The sequence below is a fragment of the Ornithodoros turicata genome, chromosome 9 (assembly GCF_037126465.1).
Source record: "Ornithodoros turicata isolate Travis chromosome 9, ASM3712646v1, whole genome shotgun sequence".
NCBI lineage: Eukaryota > Metazoa > Arthropoda > Arachnida > Ixodida > Argasidae > Ornithodoros > Ornithodoros turicata.
The window spans coordinates 28167300-28187200 of NC_088209.1; the positions used below are offsets into that span (position 1 = coordinate 28167300).

A 19901-nucleotide genomic window follows, 5' to 3' on the forward strand; every position below is an offset into this window, starting at 1 on the left:
GTAACTTAGTAAGAGCGGCATTTCGGACGCTCAAGCAGGTCTTTATAATATATTCTTATTACATTAACTAGGAAACTAATTTTTGTGAAACGTACACCTAAGGAAATCACATATACAATGTTTCAAACACCACGATGTATTCTAGTGGTTAAATAGTATACAGAGAGTAGGAGAGCCGCCAGCAATGCCGTTCTTAGGTTCAACATGACTATATATAGTCACTGAACTTCTGATACCACTTCGTATATTAGTTAGAAATGCTTACCTCACGAGTTATATAGTCACAAGCACTAAATATTGAAACATCGAACGTGCTTTGTGTAGTGTATTGCTGCATTCGAATATTTACTTCAGGCTTGCATACAGATTGCTACTAAAGAGTCTACGTGATTGGAATTCGGGTAGAAATCGGGTTGAACCCAAATTGGCCCGAGACAGAGATTCGCGGGAGGTGTGTGTGTGTGTGGGTGGGGGGGGGGGGGTGTAACCCGAAAAAGCCGCACGCTACAAAGTGACGCTTGGAGGGCTAATAACGTAATATGACTGGATATATCATAGATGCGAGATCTCTTTCACCGAACATTCCGCCGTATGTTCTCGGCGCAATAATCCATAATTATGAGCAGAGAGTGTTCGTACTTACTTACTTGGGCAATTGTAGAGCTTGTTTGTCTGCGCGATGTCCCCTTGTGACAGTCGTACCCGCTGTCCTATCTCCGGCCGCACCTTGGTATCCGCGCGCTCCTGTGCCAAAATGGTGTCCAGTTGCGTGCTCTTGGAGAAGGTGTTGCGAGCGTAGTGCATGATGGAGTCGAAGTCGTACGCCATTCCCAGGGAGTTGACCTCTTCGTCGGTAAGTTTGTTGAAGTTGTACTCCTGGCCCGTCATGATGTTCTTCATGATGATGTCCACGTGGCTGTCCCGGTCCGGACGCGTGTGCTCATGCCAGAAACCCACGACGTGGCCCAGCTCATGCACCACGATCCCGAACTTGTCGCAGTTCTTGCCGATCGATATGGCCTGGGGACCATTTCCACGTTTGCCCACGAAGGAACAGCACCTACACCATTTGCATGACGGTATGGGTTCAAACAATGGTATCACCTAAGAAGGTGCAACTAATGGTGTGATCAAAACTTCAGCGCTCGCTCGCGGCCCTAGACAGTCGACAGTCGCCCTTTTAGTTAATCTACGTTTCTGGGTACCCGACGCCCGCATCAAAGCCAGTTTACGCTGCGTGCCTTGGTCTCGTTCCTGTCTGAAATTGGCTGATGAGAAGTTTTGACTTATGTGCCTCTGTTTCAGATGGTTCTCTGTTTCTTTCGTTTTTGTGTGTGTGACTTTTTTCTCCTTTTTGATTTTTTTATATTTTTCTGATTCCCCCTTTTTCTGATTTCTTTCTTTTGTGTGTGTGTGACTGCTGTAACCCTGTGTGACTCTTGTACCTGAGTGTTTGCAGTCCAGGTATCTATGTACGTTCATGTGTTCAGTGTTGTTCACGTGGTATGGAGTAGCCCGCTTCCACGTTGATGGTGCCAATTTCTCCATGTTTTTATTTTTTTCTTTTCACACACTCAGTCACTAATGGTCTGCGAACGTAACCTCTTCAAATGCGCCTTCACCCCCAATGTGAGAGGGTGAAAGAGCACACTATCGCCTCTTGCGTCCTGGAAAAAGAAAACAGAAAATGCAACCCAAGATAAAGGCAGTTCCGATAGCGTCACCTGTTTTGTTTCGGAAAGTTAAAGCTCATCTTGGACGCATGAGGCGACCTTGTGCTCCTTCACCCTCTCACATTGGGAGAGAAGGGAAGGCGCGTCTGTGGAGACGCGCAGTGAACAAAATAAAGAAAAAAGTTGTGTTCCTTCACTAATTTTTTGCGGACGATCTATGGAACGGATTTTTGCTGACAACGGCTACGGTATCAGGTGATCGAAGGGACCAGATGTTCTCGTTGGAACAACTTCTAGCCTTTATAATTAAAAAAAAGTTAATTAACGATTTTTAGGTAATTAGTCATTCGACGGTTGAGCAACAGATGACCAAGAGCGTCCGCCGGCCCAGAGATGATAGAAGTGAAAACAAGATGTCTGTGGCCCTTATAGTTTTTACGAAAAATCCGTTTAAAAAAAAAGACACCCTGTATAGTAGAAGATTTTGTGATGGAACATTCCGAAACCTCCACGCTCGAGCCAGAATAGCGCAAAGGCCCGCACGTTCCAAACGCTCCTTGTATCGCAAAGACGGTGCGTATATGCTAAAAGCTTTGTAAGTAAGACATGAGAACGCTCTTATCTCGAAACGCAGGTGGAGCAGAAAGAATGAGGGACTACTTGAACTGCTTTGCAGTTGGAATCGGTTTCTGTGTGGTCAACAGGGGCACAAGCAGAGCTGGTAGAGCAACCTTACTTGGAAGAGGGAAGTGCAGTAACCGTGTGCACACTAATTCCTATGCTAGACACGCGCCTTCTTCGCAAAGGGAAGCTAAGTGGAGCCATGACCCGCATGCCTTCTAACTTGCGGAAGTTGAGTTGTGATTGCCAAGTAAGCTAAACAAGAAGGTCGTAGTTGAAACTTCAAGAAGGTTGTATAGCTGCACTAATCTCCGAATCCTCGTGTCCACACTCTTAGAAAAAAGGGTGCAGCAGTTACGCCTTCTAGGAGGTAATAGTTGTCGCGTATATGTTGTGCCTAAAAGGTTGCAAAGTTCTACCTGCTACCTCACTCTCTGCCACGCATGATAAGGTTACCGCTTTTGATTCGGTGAGCGAGGGGGGCGTACGCCTTTTTGTAGCAATTTGGGTATATGATAATTGCTTTTACTACCCTTTATCAGACGCTATGGTAACTATAAAAAGTTACCACATTTTCACACTCTTTTTCTTAGAATGCACTGTCATGGTGAATATTTCGTTTCTCAAATCGCGTTTGCCTAGTGTAATGCAGCCTTGAGGGCGGAAGAAAAAGATGGAAAGAAGCAAGGATACACAATTGCATTGCGAGGATGATTGCAGGATGCAAGGGGTAAGGCGCTCCCGTGCTGAGGTTGTAAAACTACATTCAAGTGTGTAGGTAACTTTAGGCGATTGTTGTAGAAATGCAGGCATTCTCAGCTTGATATTTGGAATTGTCTAGAGTTAAATTATCCGAATAGCATTCAAATAGCGGCAGTTCAGTTTGTACCCGAAGTCCGCAATAAATGGCAGGCCCATACAAATCCGCATGGCTGTAATTCATAATATCATGAGACCATAGTCCATAGTCCACAGTATAATAGTTAATAAACGAACGATCCCACCATTTGTACCATAAGGGAGGACACACGTCTTTCAGCCATGTCTCAGCACGCAGAGAAAAGAGACGTATAGGAGGTTAAACGGGGTTATAAATATTAGAAATTAATAAGGAATACAATTCCCACTTGCTCCTTCACCTGTATATATCTGTGCATGTATATATAGATAACAAAAATAAATTTGAATCTGAACAGTTACGTACCCACACGGTCGCTCCGTGAATACAATATAGTGCGGATGGTCCGGGCCTCGCTCAACGAACTTGACGCACGTGTTGTTCTCCCAGTGGCGCATCGCCTGCTTGAACAGCGCGCGGTGGTCCCCTGCAGAAAGGCACGAGTACGCTACATGAATGATACGCTGCACGATGTCCCATGCACATCCATTCGTCTCTTTCACCCGAAATCTGCTCGAAACCTCGCAGACTATATAGCGTGCTTCCTTCAGGTACTGGAATATATGACGACCACCACCAGTGGTTCTCTCCATACGTACACCAGGGTTGCAGAATGGGGCCACCAATTCCATTCCAATTCCATTCCGAGGAATCGAGATTTGTGATAATCCAATTCCTTACAATTCCTCGGAATGGAAAGGTGTGGTCAATTCCCACTGCTGGAGTGGCTCGGCAACCCCATTCTATTCCTATAATTCCATCAAGGAAAAAGAAAGAAAGAAAAAGGTAACTGTACTGTCTAGCCAAGCAGTGTTAGAAGAGTTTGGTATTATCCAGCACGGAAAAAGCACAGAGACAAAGTGCGGAAAGGATCCTAACATTACAACAACATCGATACACTACTAACTGTGATGACATTTTTTTTTTCTTTAATTGTAATTTGGACACGTGAGCAATATTGCTGACCAGGGGTATCGTGTGTTCAGGTTCACAAACATGGGGTGCCAGAAAGAGGTGCCTGATAAGATAACCAACTTCGCTGTGCTGTCATAATATGCGAAACTGTGGAAAATACTCGTTCTATTGCTGCTGCAGCTGCGTGGGGTTCTTCTGGGTGACCGCGGAGAGCTGCCATGTATTATTATTTTCGAAATGAAGGAGAAAGGAAGACCCGTTTGAATATATTAATTCGCTAAATATTATTTGGCTAAATATATTTTCGCTAAATATTTATTTCTAAATATTATTTCGCTCTTGACCATGTGCTGGTGCGGTGCGTGCGTGCAAAGGGCGCGTGGGCAGAAACCAGTGGGTTGAAATAAAAAATACCACCGGAGCACCCAGACCATTCCAATTCCATCCCCATTCCATTCCCAGGACAGTTCCCGCTATTCCATTCCAATTCCATTCCAGGCTCTGATAAATCTGGAATGATTCCGGAATGATTCCAACTCCGATATGGCAACTCTGCAACCCTGGTACACACATCCGGCATTCAATTCATTCTGTGTTCCCACATTGTAAAACAAAAAGTGCGCGGAATGGTGATATCCAAGGCATATCTGAGTGTTTGCACTCCAAGTGTCTGTGTACGTTCATGTGTTCAGGGTTGTTTACGTGGTATGGGAGTACCCGGCTTCCAGGTTGGTGGTGCCAATTTTCTCCATTGTGCTTTTTTTTTTTTTTTCACTCACTCACTCGAGGCGAGTAAATACCATCACTCTAAGCAAACAGTGCGAGCGTTTCAAACGTTCTGGCCCTATTTGAATGGTGGTGTCTAGTATAGCATTGTATGCAGGGACGGCTTCATAATGTTGAGTCCCTAAGGAATGGTCGGCGTGAAATGATCTTCAAAGCGACGTAGATGTGTGCTCCACGCAAACAGAAAGTTCGCCTTTGTTCGTCGCTTTTCCTTTCGCGGCAGTTCGAAAGTACAGCTTCTATTCCCTTAGTCCCCTGTTCTAGTCTCCTAACCCTGAAGCTTATTCTCCACCACTAGAGAAACAGCGCCTATAAACTTGGCATAAACTCCCGTGTATTTAGTCCCGAAAGTGACTAATGCTTGTGGCCACGTATCTGTAGTCCCAAACAGGATTAAAATTACTCCTTCTTTATTTATTGATTAAAATTTATTATGAACGTTATACACAACATGTGCTCCACACAAACTAAACCGATGTTTAAAGTAGCGTGCGCCACTCGCGCATGCTCGAATAAAAACTAATCAAAACAAGACATCTTGGCTTTGCGATGCGAACACACCAAGAACCTGCTTCGCAACCGACCCCCCCCCCCCCCTTTTCCTGTCCTTCAACATACGGAAGGAAATCTTCGACTATTACGGCGAAAGAGGGACCTTCGTTGATATATGATCCCCAGTTTCGTACATCGTGAGCCCAGATGCGAAATTTCTATCTCAGCCAAGCGGGAATACGAGCACATATCCTGCGTGGAGAAAAGAAGATTGAATGCAATCCGTTTGCTTCTGAATTTGAAAAGCTAGCTTTCCCGAGTGAACTGTTCACGGTGAATTCGGCTGTCTCGGAAGGAGCCCACCAGGAGCTACAAATGCGACAGAAAGATATGACGTGGAAGCACAAAATGAGATGGCTGCAGCGCGCACTGTCAAAAAAAAAAAAATGTGGATACGCGTTGTTATGTCTCCGGGCGAATTTTATGTCGCGACGCGCGTAAAACTCCTGCGTGAGTGTTTGTTGCTACGCGTGCTATTTTTTTTTTCTTTCTTTCTTCTCTCTCCATATGGGCGAATATTCTCCGACGTGTACGCCGAAGGTGCCATGACGCTGCAAAATGTTACATCTTATTGTCACGCGCACGACCGCAACTTACTGGCTTCCCCGAGACAGTTCTTTCTTTCCAGTGATTGGTTTTGTAAGATATTGTAAAAGTTAATAGTTTATAAGCTAGATAAGTTTCGAAAGGGAGGAACATCACGGCGAGGAGAGGATAAATCCAAGATGATTTTTTGAACTTTTTTTTTATTCCGTGTTAGCTCCGCGAAACAACTGTGGCTATGAGCGGCGTACAGATGTGGTCAGGTGGAGAGAGGACAGAAGGAAGGAGTGCGGGACAGGGGGGGTTAGTATGCGTCCTGGGCCGACTTCAAGGGGAATTGTGCCTCCATTTGCCTGGAAAGTCTTCGGAAAACCTCAGACAACACCAACAGACACCAAACCATCAGACAACACCAGCAGATAGGTGGTAGTGTTTTCAAATCGTCACTCAAACTGTACTGCCCTTTACATATAAAAAAAAGAGTTTTGGCTATGTCGTGTAAACTGTTTGTAATGCGTACCACTAGCGTGGTGAACATGTACGATCACACGCGTACGCTGGTCGGGGTCCTGCAAACGGTGGACAAGCGACCGCAACGACAATTACCCACTTGTATTTGCGCATAGTACTGCAAACTGTGCATTGTAAGCTAAGAGAGAGAGAGAAAGAAAAGATAATGACAAGGAGTATAGCAGATTCCAGTCTCCTCCTATGCTTTAGGCAACTGCCATTATTTCAAATGACCACATTTGGAAACCTGTTGGAGGTCGTGCGACGGTTTATAGATGTATGCATTGTGTGGGAGTGCACGTGCCAGTTAAAAAATGAGTAAATTTTCAGAAAATCCCAGAGAGCTTAGTGCCGCTTTGAACTATGGGAGCTTGCTGGAAACAAAGGAGGAGAAGGTCTCCAAGATGTTTCGGTTCCCTCTCTCTCGGCCGATTGTCCACGAGGAGTCAAGGTGAGCGAAAACGAAACGTGTAAGGACAGTTCTCCCTTCATCATTTCAGTAATCTCCCAGGATGCAACGCGTGCGCAAGGAGCACTGGGATTTTCTGAAATCGTCTATTACAGTTTCTAGTCTCCTGGCCCCGAAATTTACTCCCCAGCATTGCAAATACTCCCTATATACTTCGCATAAACTTCCGCACATTTAAATGTACCATAAAGCAATACAACTGCAATCTCAGAAGACTTTTCTATTCGATACCCTGAGTCCTCAATACTCTTACGTACAATTTTCGTCCCAACTGCGCTCATAATTTTTTCTTTTTAGAAAATGAAAATTAAAAATAACGGACTACACTGTGTCGAAGACGCCACCAACTGCGCATTGCTCGTCATATACGACGGCAAAACTACATTGCATGCGCATAACACTGGGTCTAAAACAAAAGACGTCGGCTACGCGTCTGCTACGTAGTCATCATTAGCAGCAAGCCAGTCGGAAACATCGATCACCGTTGCTTGACAAATTGGGAATAATTTCCTACCAGACGTCGCCCCGAGTCGTTACCGCAATTTTTCTTGCAAATCGTTAAAACAGAAAAATAAGCGTTCCCTGTCACACGTATAAATTGCTGTGCAGGGTTTACAAGCGAAAGCCCTTAACCTACGTCGCCGACATAACCTGTCTGCCTGCTGCTCGAATGGTCGTGGCAATGTATCCGGCTAAAACTGGCTAAAATTACTCATTTTTTCTTTAGACTATTTACACATTATGGGGGCATAGACATTGTATCGCTAGGTAGAACTTTCTACCCATCTCGGTAGAGCTGTATTGCAACCACATTGCTATTCAAACCAATTTTACCTTTAGCGTATAACTGCAAAGTAGAAACTGTCGTTATACCAGCTTGGGTAGGAAATTCTACCTTTTTTTTTCTTTTTCTCAGAGCGAACGTGAGAAAGCGGAGCTAGGGAAAGGGACGCCGCCGCTTACACACGCGGAAGAGAAGACGCGCGTGGATTGGCCCGAAATGGTAGAAGTACTGTCGTTCTACCAGCTTGGGTAGAAAATGCTACCTGTTCTTTTCTTAAAGTGTAGCGTATTCCTAAGCGGTATCCTAATTACCACCAGACTGGTTTGTACGTTGTATTTCTCCAAGTGACACTAAAACGCATGCGTGACACACACGTGACACTAAAACGTGCATATTTGGGACGCCTTGAGAGCGGGCGTCTGGGCGCCGATGGCGTTAACGCATCGATAATGGCATCGCGCGCATATCCGCTGACAGAGTGGGAAAGACATGTATGGAGGCTACATCCCGATACGCGAACGGGAGACGGGTCTGCACCCCCACGCTGTGCAGCGAGTTGCCTCTCCAAGGCTGAGCTTTCCCAAGCAGCACAATGTACTGAAAGTCGGGTGCAATAGGGGTGGACGGGTAGGTAGAAGGCCTTGAACAGACTCGTGAAACTAAAGATCATTGATATGACACATACCGTCCACCCCTATTGCACTCGACTTTCAGTACATGGTGCTGCCTGGGTTCCCTCCTGCTTCGCATCCGATCTCGTAGTGCCTACACGTGCGCCCACACTTTCAAAACTCGGCCGCACTTCCAGTCCAAATTGTCGCCAATGCGGTGAGCCAGAAACGGAGGAACGCATTATAATGGTGCGTCCGGCTACATCCGACGCCAGACGGGAACTCCAAAAAGCAGCGCAGCACCCTGGAACATCAGAGCTACAGATTGAGGAGATCGTCCATCCGCGCGGCAACCTCCAGCGCCACAAGTCCGTACAGAAAGCCCTGCTGAACTTTGTGAAGCCAGTAGACCCTCACCGACGGTTGTAGGGCAGGGAACTGTAGAACCAGACGGTGGTGAGCCTTCCTCTTCGCCTACCCCCTTCCCCCTTTCATCCTTACCCCGACCAACGTGCCGCCAATCTAGGCAGAGAGACCGCTTGAAATCCCCCCCCCCCCCAGAGTGCGCCATGTGTTGCCCACACTATCTATACCTTCGCTCACGATTTACATGATGATCCTGTTCACCCTCGCTAACGTCTTCAGCAAATCACAAAACTGTAAGGAGCAAGACACACACGCACACGCTCTCTCGCTCTCTGTCTGACGAAAAAGCAAATGAGCGGCTCTTAGCAATACGTGCATCCAAAAATAATTAGTCGGGAGAACCACGTTCTTTCATTGATCCCCTTTCCCTCCCTGCCTTCCTTCCTTCCTGCCTGCCTGCCTGCCCTTTAAAGCAGAACGTCGCGCGCAACTACTCTCCTCGTGTGACGAAGCTGCGCACGCTAGAAATATTTCTTCAGAACGAGGAGGGGCTCAAGAGAACACGGAGAAAGTATTTCCCAAAAGAGAAGAAGAAGAAGAAAAGAAGCCTGCTATCATTATATCCTGCCTCCTTCACCTGAGTCAAGAATCACGCTGTGTTGACAATGTCTGCGGCCCTCCAACGCTCGAAACACTGAAGCGAAAAAAGGAAAAAGAGTGATATATATAAAGGAGATTTTTGTTTTTTCTGCCCCTCCCCTCTCTCTCTCTTCTTTTTCAGGCACCGATAGTTTCTTACGCTTAATAGAGCGGGTTTTCTTATATTACCCTCCCCCTCCCCGAGGATCCTGTCAGAGCTAAGGGTTTTTACGCGGGTAAGGAAGGCGATAGATGCTTCCTATTTTTTATCCTCTCTTCCTTCGTTAAGGTTGCCGTCCATATTTTTATTTTATTTCTTATTTCACAGACGTTATTAGCCTTTTATTTTCATTTCCTCAACGCACACACACACACACGCGCGCGCGCTTTTCTTCCTGTTTCACCACACCATTCTGCGTGAAGAGGTTTACTGCGGGTATTATGCGTACTAACGCGTTCTTATGATCCTAATCCTCTTATCGAGGGAATTCAGGTTCCGAGGGAATCACTGAAAGGTGGAATTGCAGCGGACTCGTATAGAAAAGGCTTCCCTCGCGGTAATTCTCCTAATGAAACCCCGTATTCGTTCCGCCCTCGCAGCTTTTGTACCTTCTGTAGGTTGTCTATATACGGGCTTATGGTATTACATAAGGACACGTCTGAGAAACGCAGTATAGCGGAGGACAGGGACCAAGAAGAATTCGGGCCTGTGTCGATTGGCCGACGTACGCGCCGCCGAAGTAAGGGATCAATTACGGTTCGCGACGTGCAGGTTCAGTACATCAGGATATTGAGAGCGGAGGGATGGAAGAAGGAAGGATGTGTAGGGTATAGAAACTATGAACGCATTCCTATACCCGGCATTTTATGAAAAACCAACAAGAAACGCGATTTCCAGTGGTGCGAGACCGTGAGCCTTCCCTGCTACAGGTAATTACGTTTTTTTTTTTTTTTTTTCGTTACAGATACAAAAACCTGCGCGAAAGCGAAAACAAACTTATCATAAATACGAAGAAAACTAAGGCTACGATATTTCGATCTAAAAATAAGGCAATTTATAAAGATATTGAACTTAAAATGGCTTCGAATTCTGTTGACATATGGTGGATAGATTTAAGCTATTCGGAGTATATTTTTCTCGTACAATGTCTTGGGATGACTACTATCAACACATGCAATCTAAAGTATCTTCAGCAGTAGGGATGCTTTACAGACATTCCTATCTTCCTGTTCTAAAGTTAAATTGGTAATATACCTTGGCCTATGTATAATGGCCTTACTATATTATATATTAATATAATATATGGCCTTACTCGTTTGTCACGTACAATACTGTCACCTTGTATGGGGAATCTCGACCAAGAAAAATATTGAATCCCTTTTAGTATTACAGAAAAAAGCTGTACGGGCAATAGCAAATGTACGACACGAGCACAAAGAATTTATTTACAAGTTTATCCCTCATAAGGGTGGCAGAATTGTACAAATATCGCAAATGTTAACTTATAAACTCATGCACAACCAAAATAACTATAGCTTTCATAACCTTGTTAAACTATAGTGAAAAATGAACAGATACACTGCTTACGTTCCCTCCCGACATGGCTTGTTGCAACTAATACCATACTGTTGCCAACATTACTAAATGACCGCATAGGCAGGTTAACTTCCTCAACTTAAGCAAACCTGACATTAGCTAATGTTAGGTTTGCTTGAGTTGAGGAAGTTAACCTGCTTATGCGGGCCTAGGCTCCTATACTCTTTGCTGCTGACTTTCACTTGTGTACGGTTCTTGTCAAGTGATAGATTAACGTAGCCTCCATATGTTTTTGAACATAGACATTCTGGTATAGTACTCGACTGTGCATTACGTTGATGCACATAGGCTCTCTTCTCCGCTGTTTTTTCTTATTTTTTATTTAAGATGCTTGTGTTATTTTGTATCGTTTGTATCGCTTGTACTTAAATTGTTTGTGTGCTCCACTGCTGAAGAACTATAGGGCTGGACTCGTCACGCCACATTGCGTGGCTTTTTTCTCACCACCCTGGGCTTACTGTAGAAGTAAGCAGAACAAATAAAATGGACGAATGAAACGAATGATCTCCTCTATGCTGATTATCACTCCATTTGAATCACTGTACGCTAGACCTCACTCTTTTGTTGTCAACTAATATGATGGTGATAATGCGTGTAGCTGTCGTGTTGATTATGATTGCTGTAGCTATTGTAAAAGACGTCTATTCTGATTGATTCGACTTGACTTTAAGAAAAATAAAATGGAGATTTCGGCTTCACTAGTGTGAGGGCTGCAACCCCACATCACCTGCACAAGTTACCTTGGTGGAGAACTCCTGTAATAATGATGCAAATGAAGAGGATGATTATGGCGATGATGACGATGATGATTAGTGGTGGTGGTGGTGATTCCGACAGAAAACAATTGCAAGCACACTGAGTTGTCCCGGAGCACGCAAACAGTCGAACAGCAAAATCCACAAAACATAAAAAAAATACGTCTATTATTTTATCGTTCCATCACCAGCTTTGCTTAAGGGGACCACGCAGCTACTGTGCTAATGTAGTGTCTGAAAGTGGAATAGATTTGATTAGATTTAGGTGCAGTGCAGAGAAGCAAAGCATGCGCTCTGTATGCCTTCTCGGAATTACTCGTATAAATAGATTAGGGGATCTGGTTTCTGTCTCTTTACGCACCCGAACTGTCGTGGACGCCGCTTTACCGCAGGGGTTGGAACCGTTATTTTTTATTTTTTTAGTTTGGTTCGGGTTTGGGTTCAGGCATATTGGTTCGCATCGGGTTCAGCTCCGCAGCAGCGCAAAATGTCGCTTCGAACCGGTTCAGGAGAGTTAATTGTGAGCAGATTGCCATGGGGTTAAAAGCAAGCATATCCTCACAAATATCAAATAACACAAATGTACTTTTGTTGTTGTTATTGTTGCCGACACAGCAGTGATTCGCGTCAACAATGCGTGATACAGATCTGCATTTCAGGTGCAACATTAGCATACAGTGCTTTCTATGTTCACTCATCGTATACAGCGGCCCACCGTAGCCGCTCCGCAGTCTCCATCATGCTTTCGAACGGGGATAGACGCGCCCTCTTGTCCGCGTTGACGTGGGCCCATGAGGAATGGTGTCATGACACCACCCGGTGGTCGCTTCTGTATGCCTTTGACCCAACTCTATTATTTGAAATGCCGGGCGGTTTCCCTCGCCTCTTTACGCCTCTTGTGCATCGTTTACGACTTAACGTTGCATTCACCCCTGCACTCCGGTATAGGCTGGGCCACAGCAACACGGCTCTGTGTACAACTTGTGGTTTCCCGGCAACAATCCGACGCATTATAGAAGACTGTAGCCAGTACGTATGCGAGCGATGGGCCTTGAAATGTCAACTTGAAATGCTGACCATTCAGAGGCCATTCAACATCTGCAAAGTTGGATGGAGTAACCCTGCACATCAGTGCCGTGCACTTCGCGCTTTTCCTTGCTTTCTGAGGGCCACCGGCCTCCTTCAAGAACTGTAGGATTTCCTTCCCTCGTCATCATTTCATGTGAACCTTTTCGGACTGGGGTAGGGTCCTGCACTCAACGCAAGGAAACATCCCACATAATCATCACCATCCATTCATCTATGTTGTTGTGTCATCGTATACACCCTGTTACATCCTGCTCAGGAACTGGCCTTTATTTTCACAGCCCAAAATGAATACTTGGGGTTGTTGGACGACGAAAATCGCGTACAAGGAAGCCTACAACTGCCAAAAGGACAACCTCAAAACTAACACAACTGAATGAACGCAATAGCTGCGAGGAGGAAATACCTCGTGGAGCTTGGGCTGCAGTTTCGTTTTGTTCACTTTCGATTTCGAATTTGTTGGGCAACGCGGCTCAATCCGCTGTGTAAACCGTAGTTCCGATCTCTCACAACGTATACATTACGTCTGAACCGTTTTGCGAACCGGTAACCGCCTAGACTTATTTCGGTTTAGTTCCGGTTCAGCGAACAAATACGGGTTTTTAGCGGTTTTCGGTTCGGGTTCAGTTTCGGTTCCAATCCCTGCATTACCGTGCGTGTACCCAAGCAGCACAACATCTTGGACCATTGGGCCAGTATTGCCAATATTGGTCTAGTATTGGGCCAGTATTGCCTATATTGGGCCAGTATTGCCAATATTGGTCCAGTATTGAGCCAGCATTGCCAATATTGGTCCAGTATTGAGCCAGCATTGCCAATATTGGGCCAGTATTGCCAATATTGGGCCAGCATTGCCAATATTGGTGTCAATTGGTGGCCAAGACGATGTGCTGCTTGGGTAACTGCGTGAAACACTGCTCCTGGATTGATGGCAGAAGGTGTCGGGAAATATGAGTAAGATAGGATGTTTTACCGCTGAAGTTGGCCTCTATCTCGTAGGGGATGACAGCTTGCTCCCAAAGGCGCTCAGACCGCGCCGTTGCTGCTCGCGTTCGCCTCCGGGTCTTGCTCTGCCGATCACCCCTGTGCCGATGCCGCCGCCTGGAAAATAATTCACGTGAATTAACCTTGGCCTAAAAGTTCCACTCCATTGAGATACAGGTTAACGAAACAAGTTCACGCGGCCAAAGTCTAATTGGCAAAATTTAAAACGGACACACACGCATACAACAAGAATCTCAGTTGGCATTGCTCTTTCATGTCTGTTGGTGGTGGTGGTGGTGGTGGAAGCGTGTGCTAGTATGCAGTACGTCTCAATTAATATGTACAAATACTTTAAGAAAGGGCGAAGCGCAAATGAAACCAACCGAATTTTGTTAGCAGTCGGGCAGTCGGGTATCCCATACACTCTTAAAAATGAACTTCACCGCATAGCACGCTCCCAGCCAACCATCATCTCGAATGATATCGTTCTCGCCTCTGATTTGTTGAAAACGAGGGGCGTACGCCTTTTTGTGACAATTATGAACAGCATAAGTGTCACAAAAAAGGCGTACGCCCCCCGTTTTCAACAAATCAGGGCAGATAACGATATCATTCGAGATGATGGTTGGCTGGGAGCGCGCTATGCGGTGAAGCTCGTTTTTAAGAGTGTAGTCGTCAATATTTGCGTGTAATGGATAAATAAGGTCACATTAATTCGCTAACCTTTAAAATGTTGGTTCGCTGGCATTGGTGAAAGGGCCGACCTGTCAACTGCAAAGTTGTAGAGTGCCTTGGGAAAAACCCGGCCGAAGTGTTTCCAGCAAACTCGCGTTTTTGGAACAGAGCGCATACAGCGGTTTTTATTTTCTATTTTAAATCTTAGTACGTGATACTTGGGACACTTTGTATGTGGAAAATGAAAATGAAAGTGTCTGGTGCATGCGAGAAGTCGGAAACACTTTATAAACGAAGTGCAAGTGGAAGGCGCGGTCGGCTTCCCCCACGCAGTTGAGGCACTCTGCAGCCAATCAGATGTCTGTTTAAACAGTTTAAGCACCAAACCTCTGACCTGCAACATCTAAGATCGGCAGAATTTTTCGTCGGCTACTTTTCTATCAAAATTTTCCCAGGCAATCCCACAGTTCCCGAAGATTGATGAAAATCTTCTTCAACGTTTACCGTAAGGATAAGGCTCCCATCTCCCAAGCATGACCGTCCATTACCAGCGAGGGGGAGGGGGGAATATATGTTTATTATTTTAAGACAAAGGAGGGAAAGGTTAGCCTGCGCTACGTCGGCTTGCTATTCCCAGCGAAGAAAGAGGGGGGGGGGAAAAGAAAAGAAGGAAAAGCAAAACAAACAAACAAAAAAGGGAAAACAACCACGAAATATGATCACAGTTCACCCAGAAGGCAGCGAGGGCATGTAACGGAGCCCTGTTGAGTAACGGGTTTGCCGCCAAAAACAGTGGATCCACAAATTGCGTACGACAAATTATAGTACGGCTATCCGATGTCGCGGCGCCTACAACGAATCATCGAGCCCATGCGGGCTCGTGCTCCTATTACCCCCTCTACACGAGACTCCTCATTTTTCATTGCATACGTATTGTCTCGATCGTTAGAGACTCTGTGCGACAATGGCGGAGAGGGACAAGCATTAAGGGCTATCTCCGTTGGAGATAACGGTTTAACTTCCGTTGGGCGTATACGTGCATTTGTATGTTACGCTGCACACAGCGATGATAGAGGAGATAACGATCAAAGTCGGCAACACCGACATTGCGGCTAAATTCCACCTACCGCGTGTTGATTGATCTGATCTGATTTGATTGTATTTTAAAAAAAAGAACAAAAACGTTGCAACTATCCCCCTTCTTCCCCTACTCTAGCACTTTTAGGGTGGCGGGACGCGGGGCCACCTGGGTGAGGAGCCAGGTATCCTATAGCCACTAGACCACGCCGGTGATGTTTGGAAGGAAAGGATCGATATAAAAAGAAGCGACTGTAACCAACTAGAAGTCAAGGTATGAACAAGCCATAGGTATAAGAAGAGAATGCTTCCATCGGGAGTAGAACTCGGATTGCTCAATTCAGGGCCCATAGACGGCAGCCACTTACATCATGGGACTAGTTGTAGGCACTAGTTGACAGCTCTGAATCAACTGCAAAACCTCTCGCAGACTACGTTAACGGCCTTTGATTGGTGATGGAGCGTGTTTGAGAGCATTGGGACGAAATTGATGGATGAGCCGTAGATGTCGAAGGTTGCTCTTTACGTTTCCTGTCTGGGTCTGGGACACGCTATGCTCCACAACGTTTCATGAAATTTCTTATGCGTCAGACACGGAAACGATCGGAAATACGTAAATTCTACGTAAAAATGTCGTGTTCCTTTTAGTTTCGTTTTTGTATTTATAAGTGTTTACTCCCCACATCTCAAAGCAAATGGAAATGGAAGAAAAAAGGAAAAGGTGTAGGCTCCATCAACATGAATGTCGGCTACTCCATAGCGTTTAAAGCTGCATACAAGCAAATAAGTGCAAATTAATAAAAAAAATAGCGAAAAAATAAGCGAAGAAAAAAAAATATATGATAACCTATGGCATTCCTCCAAGATATGTTTGGATCGTGCACATTTCATACGGTCGAGAAATGACAGTATGTGTGAGAAGGGTAGGGCGCTGATGTTTACTCGTCCAGGCTACACCCTAGCAAAACCCATTAGTTGAGCTCGCTGAGGGCTGATCTATATAATCCCAGTTTCTCTTTACCGCTCGTAAACCATTTCTGCCTCTTCCGCTCGCTTCAACGAAACTCCGAAATGACATGGCGAAGCGTGGCATGCCATTTTATTCACTTTTTACTTGCGTTGCCTTCTAAGCATTGTGAAGTGACGCTTAATTTGTTTGTTTACCTTTAATGGCCGCGAGGATATATGATCATAACCTCGCTTGGACGGCAGGTCTCTGAAAGGTTTTACATGTTCCCTGCCAGACGCCCCTTGTCATTATAAGCCACGCCATCGTGAATTATTCCCATTAGGCTATGAATTAATAGCGCGCAACCGGCGGTCCCGCCGACATGTGTGAGTAAATGACATCCTATGAAAGACGGCTCCCGAAAAAAAGCCCGGGTCGTCGAGCTAGTATGCTTGGTAGGGCGGCGGGTCTCTTTAAATTGAACGTTGTATGAGCACATGCCACGTTTCACTCACAAAGGAGTAGATACACGGAGAAAAATTATACTTACGCTACATTGATTATATAATGCCTGGAATGCACCCGAAGCAAATGCCCTGGAAGAGATTTTCGAAACGATCTTGCGCGAATTTGGTGCCGCGATATACCGGAACAATTAACGTAACTTCGTGTCATTGAAAAGCAGCAGGCTGCGAAGAGATTTGAATGCCAAGAAATATTTGGGCAGTGAGATGTCTTTTATGGATTGGATAAGGAGGAGGTAAGAAGCATGTAATATCACGAGCAAATATACGCGTCACAGTCCGAGCAATTCCAAGAATTTTATGCCTTACACGACCCAAACATAACAACACGAACATAGAAGATTAAAAATGAATATACCGTATTTTTCGGTGTATAACGCGCACCCCTAAAAACGGGCTCAATTTGAAAAATGTTCGATGTGTAACGCGCACCGCAATTGTGCTGCAAGCTTCTGTACTAACACCACTATACACAATAAACCAAAGCGGTGTATCTTATATATGTATATGCCATATTTGAAACACATTTAGTCAAATCCGTTAAACTCCGATGAAACAGCGTCGCTGTCATAGCATACTTCAGTGTCCTCTCTGCTTTCCGTTTCGCGCCCCTTCTCAATCACGCCATTCTTCTGAAATGAATTCAAGATTATTGACTGCTTTAGAAAGTTCAGTGCCCTTTCGCCGGTTTTGTCAAATAACACTAAGAGCAAGCCACAGCACACTCAGAAAGAGGCTAGAATTTGTACGTCACCGACCTGAAAAGGAACTTTGCAGGAAAATATTTCCGTGTATAACGCGCACGGTTAGATAACGCGCAGGACCTGTTCAGAACATTTTTTTTTACTGTATAACGCGCGCGTTATACGCCGGAAAATAACGTATGGGACGCTAAGCACAGGGACGGGGCCTTTAATGCTCTTCTCAATTTCATTGTGCAATCTGGACTACTAGACGGTGCGTGGACATTACTATGATCCTTGATGTGAACGGCGCGCTCGGTCCTGCGTGGTCGCGGTCGAGACGCTCGCCCCGGTGAACTTTTGCGGTGCGCTCGCACCTTCTGTGGTGCAATCGTACCGTTTCCTTTCTTTTTTGGGGGTAGCAGAATTCGCTTGCGCGAATTCAACCTCCCCTTGTTATTTTATCAACCACCAACCAACCAACCAAAATACGGTAAGTGTCCCCCTGGATAATCAGTGTAATGGACGTTACGGACATATACTGCTGCGCCAAATTCTCTTTCTTGAAAAATGAAAAGACCTCGAGACTGTACCTACCTTTTCGCGTGTAACCGGTACCCTCTGTCGGGCAGGCTGATGCCAGTTGCTGACTTGACTTGTCGACTCCGCCGACGAAATGACTCTGTTGGCACGGCGATGTCGCCCATCACCAGATCTGTGTGAAAATAACCAGCAGTCAGCAAAGTCTAAAAAGTTAGGAAAAAGTACACACGGCGGACAAGTTCGAAATCACATGTAAGAAAGAAGAGTTGTCATTCAGAATTCTCACAACACGAAACCTCGGGGCGCGAAGGGCATTATAGGATGTAAACCGGAGACAAGAACACCTGCGGGCGCCGTCCGAAGGAGCGCCTTCTCCGAAGGATAGCTCCTCGTGGAGGTCCGAAAGACCTCCAGAAGGAGCTATCAACAACAGGCGCAGGCGGATGCCATTTTGTCACAACCTTGCGTATGTGCAAATTGCTTTACAACGACGTTACTTTCGGTGAACATGGGTAAAACTTATCGGATTATGGACTGCGCTTGTTTTTTAATTCAAACCACAATCGTTGTTGTTACGGAAGTCGAAATTTTCCGCGTATATATGCACATAACTGTTTTACAACAATAACAATTAAATTATGAATGATGATGCCATGTTGGGGTGTTTCTCCGCTGTTTTACACCTTTACAAGACGACCGTTAAGATTCGTTGAAGTACGTACTCGGTTGGAGTAGTACGAGGTCATATTGGTTCATAGGTGCACTGAGCGACAATCTTTGAAACTTCGGGGATTTTTTGCTGTTTCAGCGCTTATAGGCGCAACTGGCCGCTCCCCAAGTATTATCCCACATTCGGTATTCGATGTCTTATTAAAATATTAAAACAATTTTCTCTTCTTTTTTTCTTTATATCGTGTATTTCAAAGCCCTTAGCGGAACACCTTGTACGGCATCTCGGCGTGCCAGTACGATATTCCTGTATGTTGCAGCATGTCAAGGCTTTATAGCCCGCCTTTTTTGGTAGTTCCAAAAGTAAATCGGATGCTGTACTAGTCTTAAAACACGGTAAAACCCATTTTTACCCCCTCCCCTTTTTGTTTATTTTGAGTTTCTTTCTTTTTTTGGAATAGCAAGCCGGCATTAGGCTGGCTGACATTTCCTTTTTCTTCTTTTCTTTCTTTTCATTCTATTAAACATATTCTCCCCCTCCTCCCACGGCGCCCCAACATGCATCGTCGTTACTTGGAATATACATATCCCAGAAAAAAAAAAGGAAATCTGAAAAACGAAAATGACCTTGCCGAAGTGCAAGTTCAGCGTGCAATACGGGCACTGAAGAACCCATAAGCACCACTCATTCAGCACATCTGCTCAGCATCTCGTCTCATATTCATCAGAAAGGCGAAGATCATTTTTGTTGTCCACCCGAAGATCCTCTTGTCCCACCCGATATCGCTCGATTGTAGTCTATTTTACAATTACAAGTCCTCAAATAGAACCCGAATATGAAAGCCGAAAACAGAATGGTCTTTGGATAATGGGTTCCTCGTCTCCTGTTTCGTTCGCGTTGCGCATTTTCCCGATACGATTCGCATTGCTTCTTGTAGCGGGAGCTTCCGTAACGCCCATGCTATAGAACTAATGAACGGTAGCGGGATTGC

At 45.3% G+C, this 19901-nt stretch overlaps 1 protein-coding gene across 1 annotated transcript in view; it reads right to left on the reverse strand.

Annotated features, from left to right (window-relative positions):
- LOC135368504 (protein tolkin-like) overlaps positions 1–19901 on the reverse strand; it is a 159576-nt gene that overhangs the window by 37254 nt on the left and 102421 nt on the right. The window contains exons 2-5 of the mRNA XM_064601846.1: positions 18295–18412; positions 13779–13906; positions 3499–3619; positions 648–1060 (exon numbers count right to left, since the gene is read on the reverse strand). Coding sequence (XP_064457916.1) covers positions 648–1060; positions 3499–3619; positions 13779–13906; positions 18295–18412 — 780 coding nt within the window. The remainder of the gene's footprint in view (positions 1–647; positions 1061–3498; positions 3620–13778; positions 13907–18294; positions 18413–19901) is intronic.